The sequence below is a fragment of the Adiantum capillus-veneris genome, chromosome 16 (genome assembly GCF_014529385.1).
Source record: "Adiantum capillus-veneris isolate H3 chromosome 16, ASM1452938v2, whole genome shotgun sequence".
Lineage (NCBI taxonomy): Eukaryota > Viridiplantae > Streptophyta > Polypodiopsida > Polypodiales > Pteridaceae > Adiantum > Adiantum capillus-veneris.
Window position 1 is genome coordinate 110,375,631 of NC_140946.1, and position 10,254 is coordinate 110,385,884.

Here is a 10,254-nt window from a genome sequence, read left to right on the forward strand (position 1 = left end):
TATATTACTGCTGATTCGCAAAGTACAACAACCGGGGAGCATCTCCTCTTCAATCTGCGCGCTGAAGAGTGCCAAAGAGGGCCCCCAAGGCTCATATTTAAAGGCCCAAAGCCTAAAAGCATCAAATATGAAAAGCTGACTCCAAAAAATCACTTTCCTAAAATTTCGGGATTTCCCTAAAAATCCGCCGCGAATTCCGGGACGTCCGTACAGGTGCCACATCATCATATTTTGATGTGCAAAGTCTTTTGAGTGTGTTCTGCTTTATTTTTAATGCCTTTATGTCACTTGGGACCCCATCGGACGGGATCCCCATAAGTTGGTAGGACTTTTTCTTCTGTTGCTTGTTCTTCTTAGGGTTTCCAGAATTAGGGTTTGCAGGTTTTAGGGTTAGGGTTTCCAGAATTAGGGTTCAGCAGTTAGGGTTTTTGGCAGAAATTAGGGTTTGCAGGTTTTAGGGTTAGGGTTTCCAGAATTAGGGTTTCAGCAATTAGGGTTACCACGTCCTCACTCTGTGACACTTCTTCCACTGCTTCTTAGGGTTTAGGCCCCTCGGCTGGCATCTGTAAGTTGGCTCCATTCTTTAGGCTTTGACACGTCAGCAGTTTGTTACATCTCCCCTTCTTGAAAGAGAGTAATCGTCCGCGATTACAGCATATCTGCAAAACAACTCAAGTTAGCTCAAAAATTTCCGAGGGACAATCAATTTGCTCTTTTTATTAAGGAGTTAGCTTCTCCTTTCGGCTGTTTTGATCAAGGAGTTAGCTTCTCCTTTCGGCTGTTTTGATCAAGGAGTTAGCTTCTCCTTCGGCTGTTTTGATCAAGGAGTTAGCTTCTCCTTTCGTCCAGATTGGAACTCTTGATATTCCGGCGTAGTAAAATTAGCCATCACACCCAGACCGTACTGATCTTCCACGGGTGTCTTGATGCACTAAAATTACATACCCAGGCAATCTCATCCAATTAGGAATATTCAGTAATTGACACATCACAATGCAACACAAATGCTCACATATGCATGTTACAAGACACAACAAACAGTGCCGCTGAGCACTCCTTCGAGATAAACGGTCTGCGGTATGAAGCTACTCAACGACTACCTCGTCACTCCCCCCGCAAATAACCTAAGAAGGTCCGGGCCATGAGCTCAGAGGACTGTACAACCAAACGCTCCCCAGACTGCAGTCTGCGTCGCTCGAAGGTTCAAGCATACAACGAAACGCTCCCCAGGCATCGGCCTGCGTCGTTCCGAGGTTCAAACAATATCAAGACAGTATTTCTCACTCCTCCACTCGGGAGTAAAAATCGCCAATCAATGAAACCGGCATTGAAACCAAAGTCAAACATTTCAAATCGGCACCAAGACAGGTTCAAAACAGATATCATCCATTTCAAACAAATTCCAAACAGGATCACCAAACAAGATCAAATAGAACTTAAACTTAAAAAGCAATGTCGACATCAATCGAGCTCGAAAAGTCGACTGACTTTCCATCTTGAAACCTGCACCAAAAATTAGGGTTAGGTTCCTTCCATGAGGTCGTAGCCGAGCACAACATGGTCCATCAGCTCTTGGACAGACAGTGTTTCTTTGGCGGCGATGGTAGTCCCAAGAGATAGCAATCACACTGAACCTCCAAGGTTATCTGCTCGTGAAGAGACATCTACTGAGAGGTGTCGAGAAATTTCAATTTATAATCTGCTAGGGTTTCCATGGCAAGCATTTCAGGATACCCCACTCTGCCAGAAGTTGCACTCTGAAGGAAGATGTCAGAAACCATATAACCTCGGGCAAAAAATTTTCTTGAAAGCTTGCCAAGTACTTGGAGTATGCTGCTTGGTAGCTGTAGAAATCAACATCTGCATAGCACTGCTTCTGAGAAAAACAGTGACTTGAAACAAATCTGGATCCTTCTCTTGCAAGTGATCTTAATTGGCTTATGCCCTGTAAGACACTGTGGTGAAGACGGGAGCGCGCCCGATGCGCGATGAAGTAAGGGTGGGAGTGGCTAATAAGTCTCGATTGGAGGGCGAAGATACCTCGAATCAAATTCCAATAGCTCTGTCTGCTCTTTTGTAGGACCGGTATGCTTTTAGAAAAGCACACGCCTGATGCTCTGATACCACTGTCACAAATGCGGGCACCACGTGCCAATAGAAAAGAACAGACTGAACAGACTTTTAGCACTTCAATAACAACTGAACTGAGAGAGAGAGAGAGACGACACGCGACACGGAGTGGCGAAATTCCACCCCAGAGAGTATTGGCCCCAAACCTTGGCGCCCCTTTCGATATTTCTTTATATTACTGCTGATTCGCAAAGTACAACAACCGGGGAGCATCTCCTCTTCAATCTGCGCGCTGAAGAGTGCCAAAGAGGGCCCCCAAGGCTCATATTTAAAGGCCCAAAGCCTAAAAGCATCAAATATGAAAAGCTGACTCCAAAAAATCACTTTCCTAAAATTTCGGGATTTCCCTAAAAATCCGCCGCGAATTCCGGGACGTCCGTACAGGTGCCACATCATCATATTTTGATGTGCAAAGTCTTTTGAGTGTGTTCTGCTTTATTTTTAATGCCTTTATGTCACTTGGGACCCCATCGGACGGGATCCCCATAAGTTGGTAGGACTTTTTCTTCTGTTGCTTGTTCTTCTTAGGGTTTCCAGAATTAGGGTTTGCAGGTTTTAGGGTTAGGGTTTCCAGAATTAGGGTTCAGCAGTTAGGGTTTTTGGCAGAAATTAGGGTTTGCAGGTTTTAGGGTTAGGGTTTCCAGAATTAGGGTTTCAGCAATTAGGGTTACCACGTCCTCACTCTGTGACACTTCTTCTACTGCTTCTTAGGGTTTAGGCCCCTCGGCTGGCATCTGTAAGTTGGCTCCATTCTTTAGGCTTTGACACGTCAGCAGTTTGTTACATTCCTCACCATCTCAGCGGTGAAAAAAGCACATGTGTGGGGACATGGATCGGGGGGGTCGGGAAGGGGCGGCTGTCCAGGAAGAGAGCAAAGGATCCCTCGTTTTCCAGTCACTCTCCTTTCCATCGCTGCCAGTCCATCTCTCGGGTTGTGTTACTTGTGTAGGGGCCAGGTGGGCCTGTTTATACGAGGTTCATTGGCTATAAAGATAGGCACACCACGGATACCCGGGGACACCCATTTCCCGGATAGAGTACGACTTTGCGATCTCACCACAAACCAAGTCCGTCTATAAAGGGTGGTGGTTACCGGTTGCCCGGATCAGTGTCTTAGATGTCAACAGTTTGGGCACATGGTGAGAGACTCCATTCCCATTTTCCGCGTCGCTCTGAGCCACAACATCCCCCACCTCAGGGCACAACGGGTGGTTGGAAAAAGGCCCCTTGTCGCCATACTTTTTGGCAAGCGCCGCCTCCAGCAACACCACACCCTCGGCATGTAATGGGGACGGGCACCACGTGCCAACGAAAAAGAACAGATTGAACAACTTCAAGCACTGCGAACTATAGGGGCTAATGCTTTATACTGTATGCAAAAAAAAAGGTCAAATTGTGAATTTTAAATAGAATAGCCGAATTATAGCGGCTATGGGTGGGGTAGACTTCTGAGATCCACGTTGAGACTCACTAGATGCCATATGACAAAACAATCTGCCCAAGAATTGAGATGTATGAGAAGAGGTTTGATTGGGATTGAGAAGGGTCAGAATCATGAGAAGCGGGAACATAAGAATTTTGTGGAGGGATAGCATGGGTAGCAAGAGGACAGATGCTCACCAAAATTTAAGTGACTCCATATCAATCCGATCGTCGGTGAAATTGAGTCGTCGCTCTACAACTAAAACCATCTCTTGCGAGTGGTCGGATGCAAGACAGTGAACTACTGAACTCTGCACGGGCTGAACATTTTTGGTACTTTCGAACAAATTGAAAATAATTGGACTGGGATGCTCTTGTATACGAGTTGGTGGCCCTAAACCGTCTCTAGACTCTATCAGTGCCCCCTATTGGCCATTTGTTGATTGCTTCTAAAGTTGGATGCAATTGTTGGGAGGAGTCCTTCGGTTGTTGTGAAGTGGAAGGACTCTCAGGAACATCACCAGAATCTTGAAGACAATCTTTGTTGGGTTAAAAGCCCAAATGGCCTCCTTAAATGTACATTTTAAAGGTTACTAACCTTTGTCCAAGTTTACATTGAACTTGGCCACTAATTTATTAAATTGGTCCTTATACAATAATAAAGGGATAGTGAGTTTTAACAACTCACTCACTTATCCCCTTGAAACTTACGTGCTCTCTCTCTCCCTCTTTCGATCTGCTAGCACCCTCCTTGCCTTTTGCACTCGCCCCTCTCCAAGGTGCACTCCCTGCACATTCTCGCGTGCTCTTTCACTTGCACACACCGCCGCACGCTCATCAACTGGTATCAGAGCCCGATCAGGGTTTGCCCCCAAATCTACAAACGCTGAATTTCAGCCAAGAAGGTCAACTTTCACGCGAGATTTTGCAATTTCGTCGCCAAAGGACTCGTCCCCGGACACTAGAGAGCTCCCGGCAACCAAATTTGACCTAAAACAGGCTGAAATTAGGTCAAAAACAGGAAATTACAGGTTATGACTTCAAAATACAGGTTTTGCAAATGATGTATTAAGGTGTGGGAATACTTTTCCCAAGTCCCCGCTACCCAAAAACCTTGAAATTGCCGAAAAACAAGCCCTAAAACAGGTGTTTTAAGCAAATTTCAGATTTACGCAGGTTTTTGCAAGTGTTTTTATGGTGCGATTACATTGGGGAAAGTGCAAATAGATGCATATCCACGCACATTTGACAAATTTTGTCGATGTATGACCATCTGGGGCTCAATTTCATGCAATTTTGATGCTACAAATTGGGGCTTTTGCGCTTACATGCTTCTAAAGGCCGTGTATTAGCCTTATGTATGTCTTTTGAGGTTAAAAACAACTAATTTGTTGTTTTCGAGCACAAATTCGCTCGCTGAAATTTCTTGCGCATAAATTTCAGAAATTGAATTTTGTGCCCAAATTGTCCTATTTTGCCCCAAATTGCTTCTGTGACCATTTGGAGCTGTAGTGCACATCTCTGTGAGGCTATACTCCGATTTTTGTGCATTTTGCCCAAAAGTTTAGCGTATTATACCTCTTATTTCGTGCAACTATGGCCTCATCTTCTTCGGATGTGAAGAACCTCTTTGAGATTAGGAGGTTCGATGGAACAGGTTTTGATCTTTGGAAAGACAGGATTCAGGGAATCCTATTTCTTAAGGATTGCGAAGGGGCACTTGAACAGGTGAAGCCACAGAATATGACAGATGAAGCATGGGTTAGCATGAACGAGAAAGCCGTTACATACATTAAAATGGCCGTGATAGATGAGACTGTCATTGATGTGAAAGGTCTCACGACTGCTTTTGATGTGTGGGAGAAGTTAAAGGGAATGTATGAAAATACGCATGTCAACCAGGTGCACTTGATGCGAAAACTTGTTGGCATGCAACTAGATGAGTCCAAGAGCGCGGCAGAGCACTTGTCATTGTTCGCAGATACTTTGTCACAGTTACAGGATTCTGGCTTGCCCCCTTTTGATGATAAGCTAAAAGCTATCTTCTTGCTTATGACCTTACCTGAGTCATGGGAAACTTTGGTGGTTTCGTTGTCCAATAACCCCAATTTGACCTTTGATGGTGTTAAGGGTTCTATCTTGAATGAAGAAATCAGGAGGAAAGCAAGTGGAGAGGGAGGCAACTCTGCCAACATGGTTAGAGGCAGGATAGAAAAGAAGAATGCTTATGCACAAAGGAGTAAGAGTAAGAGTAAAGAAAGGGGAAATGCAAGCAAAGGCAAGGGTGATGTGACTTGTTATCAATGTGGCGGGAAAGGTCACAAGAAACCCGATTGCAGGTACTGTAAAGCTGAGTTAGAAAGGAAAAAGAATGGCGGAGACAAAAAGAAAGAGAAGAAGGAAGTCAAGGCCGATGCACAGGATAGCTTAAAGGACAAAGAGAAGGCCAATGTGGCTTCTAGTGTCGTGATTGAGGAGCTGTCAGATGTAGAGGACATCTTGTGTGCCACTTTGTCAGATGATGATGCTTATGACTTTGATGCCTCTCTAAATGTTCATTCACAGGACATGCAGATCACCAAGAGTGATCTTATTGATGCTTTGTTGACTGTCAATGATGCATTGTCCCATACTTGGATTGTTGATTCCGGTGCTTCATTTCATGTGACTCCTATCAAGGAGTGTTTCTCTACTTTTGATGTAGGCGTACAGACAATAGGGGGGAGTACACAAGTGCTGAATTTAACAAGTTTTGTGAAAATTTGGGCATTAAGAGGGAGCTTACTGTGCCATACAGCCCCTCTTCTAATGGTGTGGCTGAAAAATTCAATAGGACACTTTGTGAGAGGGTGAGATGCATGCTGTCCACAATATCTCTCTCATGGATTTTAGGGAGAAGCTTTGAAAACTGCAGTGCATATATGCAATCGATCCCCTCACGTCTTTGAAAGGTGACATCCGTGAAGAGGTTTGGTCTGGTAAGCCTGCTTCATATGATCACTTACGCATTTTTGGTTGCGAAGCTTTTGTGCATGTTAGACCTGAGTTGAGGAGTAAACTAGATGCGAAGTCCATTAAAGGCCTCTTCATGGAATATGGTGAAGAAGGCGAAATGGGTTACAGGATTTGGTTACCTCAGCTCAAAAGGGTTGTACGCAGCCGGGATGTTGTTTTTAATGAGGCAAGTTTGCTTCAAAACAATTGTGCCTCAAAGCATGACCATAAAAGGGTCAAATTTCAGCATGACCAGCCACCTGTTAGGCCTATTTTTGACCCTCAGGATGCACCACAAATGGCTGAAAATGTAGATAATCCAATGGTGTTTGAGCCAGATGATGTTGGACAACAAATTTAGGCTCTTGAAGGGTATTTGCAGCCAAGAAACAATGCTGAAAATGGTGCTGAAAATGATGTACAACAGCCCATTGTTGATGATTTTGTCGTGCCACTTGATGTAAACCCATTGCCGGATGATGTGGATCATTGGGTGAGGCGGTCTACTCGTCAAAGATGGCCTGTGAGTCGATATGACCCCTCTTTGCATTACATTATGTTGACAGATGAGGGAGAGCCTCTTACGTATAAAGAGGCAAAGACATGTGAGCACAACGACAAGTGGGGGCTTGCTATGCAGGAAGAGATTAAAGCTTTGCATGCTAATCATGCTTGGGATTTGGTTGAATTGCCCAAAGGAAGGAAGGCTATTCCTAACAGATGGGTGTATAAAATCAAGACTGTTGATGCAAAACCCAAGTATAAGGCAAGGCTTGTTGCAAAGGGATATGTTCAAACCAAGGGCATAGACTTTTAGGAAGTGTTTTCTCCTGTTGTGAAGATGTCTGATGACCACTTTGCGTGTATTGTTTGCCATCGTGGTTGCTCTTGATTTGGAAATGGACCAAATGGATGTACATATTGCTTTCTTGCATGGTGATGTGGAAGAAGAGCTTTACATGAAGCAACCCGAGGGTTTTGTCATCCCTGGCAAGGAACATTTGGTATGTATGCTCAATAGAAGCTTGTATGGGTTGAAACAATCATGTAGACAGTGGTACAAGAAGTTTGATCGCTTCATGCTTAAACATGGTTACAAAAGAAGCCATGCAGACCATTGTTTGTATACCAAAGGTGATGAGGATGGCAGCCCTATCATTCTTGTGCTCTATGTAGACGATATGTTGATAGCTGCAAAGAAAAGAAGCACTGCTGATGCTCTTAAAGGGCAGCTGAAATCTGCGTTTTCAATGAAAGACCTTGGGGCAGCTGAACATATACTTGGAGTGCGTGTTACACAGCAAAGAGACGAGCGTTTATTGTATTTGTCGCAAGAAAAGTACATTGAAAAGGTGCTGGACAGATTTAACATGGCTGAAGCAAAGCCTCTTGGTGTGCCATTACAACTATATGTTAAAATCTCAAGGATGATTGTCCCAAGTCAAAGAAAGAAGCCAATGACATGCAAAGTGTGCCTTATGCTTCAGCTTGTGGTTCACTTATGTATGCTATGGTTGCTACTAGGCTTGACATAGCCCATGCAGTGGGAGGAGTCAGCCGGTTTATGGCTAATCCAGGCAGGTTACATTGGGATGCAGTGAAGTCCATTATGAGGTACTTGAAAGGGACTAAAAACAAATGCCTCTGCTATGGTAAAGGACCAATGGAGTTGAAGGGATTTTGTGACTCTGACATGGCGGTATCACTTCATACGTGAAGTGCTTGAGGATGGCTTTATTATATTGGTTAAGGTCCATACATCACAAAATCCAGCCGATGCTCTCACTAAGTGCTTACCCAAAGCACAACATCATCTATGCATAGAGATGGTGGGAGTCACGTAGCTTAAAGGCGCCATTTATGCCTTTAAGTGGGAGGTTGTTGGGTTAAAGGTCCAAATGGCCCCCTTTAATGTACATTTTAAATGTTACTAACCTTTGGCTAAGTTCACATTGAACTTGGCCACTAATTTATTAAATTGGTCCTTATACAATAATAAAGGGATAGTGAGTTTTAACAACTCACTCACTTATCCCCTTGAAACTTACGTGCTCTCTCTCTCCCTCTTTCGATCTGCTAGCGCCCTCCTTGCCTTCTGCACTGGCCCCTCTCCAAGGTGCACTCCCTGCACATTCTTGCGTGCTCTTTCACTTGCACACACCGCCGCGCGCTCATCAATCTTCTCCGCTGTTTTATCCGTTTTGAACTATGATACCATGGTAATTCATGGAAGGACCGTGTGTTGATTTGCAGTGGGCAAGGAAGAAGCTAAGCTCTTATACAAATGCAAGCACTTCTGGTGAGAGGTTGGGTGAAAGATGGTGAACTACTGAACTGAGCACGCTCTGAACTCAAATGAACTGAGTAGAACAAAATGAAGGGTAGAGGAAGAAGATGTTGGAGTGGGATGCCCCTGTACACGAGTCAGTGGCCTTGAACGGCCATGATCAGCACCTCCAAATTGGGTGTTTGTTTATTGCTTGAAAAGTCAGATACAATTATTGGGAGGAGTTATCCAGCTGAATGCCCAGGCAGTCAACACACAAAAGTGTTCTGTGGTACTGTGTTATTCAAAGTGGCACACGAGCAGGTGCTTTTATAGTGGCTGAGGGCTGCCCTTAACCTCCCCTCCAAAAGCAAATTCGACACACTTTTTCTTAGCAAACTCGACGCACACTCACAGAAAAGTAAGGAAAGTGCAGAAAGGTGGCGCAAACATGAGCAGTTGAATGGGTAAACACGCAGATATCTACTCCTTGTCAACGGGGTTTTATAAAATTATATGTACCTGTCTCTGTGCCCCAAGCAAAACAACAGTAAATGGCACTCTTGAATCTCATCTCATGTCTGTACTGATTTGATCCATGGACAGGTTTACAAAAGATGGGGTCCTGGTTGAAAGTTTTTTCCGGGAGGATGTTGAGACCTTGCTGACTAAGTACAGTACTGACTCTAGAAAGGGGAAGTAGCTGCTGTATGATTTTCTTTGAAGGTACAAGGCTGAAAAGAAAATTTCTTTTAGGTTGATTCTATATGGTGGGAAGTGACTCCAAGTTTTGCATGATTTCAGGAATCTTGAAACAGGGATTCCAGGCTCGAGAAAACTGCTGGACGTTTATCACTCGAAGTGGAGTCTACAAATTTTGATGGCGCAATTTGGCTCAAGGCCAACACTTATCATAGAAGTCAACACTTATCATTGAGTCTTATTAATTTGTGTCGGACTTTACATCTTCATTGAGAAGCCTTTAATGGCATTTTTATGTGTCAACTCCGTTGTTAATGAAGAAAAGAATCCTGTGCAGCTAGAAAGTGAAAGAATGGTGGATGCTGTCATTGTTTATCATTGTTCAATTTGTTGGATCTGTTAGGTTGTTTTGGACCAGCAACATGCTGCGCTCATATTGGTGGTGTCTCATTTCTTTCTGTTTTGCTTCAGGAAGTAGCCCTTACCATGTGATTTTTTTGGGCAAAATCTGCTTTTTTTGGCCACCTTCAAGTGATGTTACGCAATCTATTTGGACGATAATAGTGGAATGTACTTAGTTGGATCCACAAATGGGGAAAGGAAAAATGTTCTTAATTCTAAACCTCAGTTCCAACGTAAAACTTTTTAATCTCGAAGACCAGATTTTTGTTGAATTGATGGTTTTGAAGTACAAGAAGTGATGATTTTAATCTCCATTTTACTGTTCTTTATATGGTCAT

The 10,254-nt window shown here is 43.8% G+C and overlaps 1 protein-coding gene across 1 annotated transcript in view; it reads left to right on the top strand.

The window, feature by feature from the left end:
- The window catches only part of LOC147439638 (signal peptidase complex subunit 2-like), a 30,392-nt gene extending 20,444 nt beyond the window's left edge, over positions 1 to 9,948 (top strand). Inside the window, exons 5-7 of the mRNA XM_086485451.1 lie at positions 9,419 to 9,447; positions 9,503 to 9,538; positions 9,617 to 9,948. Coding sequence (XP_086341577.1) covers positions 9,419 to 9,447; positions 9,503 to 9,538; positions 9,617 to 9,693 — 142 coding nt within the window. The 3' untranslated portion in view covers positions 9,694 to 9,948. The remainder of the gene's footprint in view (positions 1 to 9,418; positions 9,448 to 9,502; positions 9,539 to 9,616) is intronic.
- Positions 9,949 to 10,254: the final 306 nt, after the last annotated feature.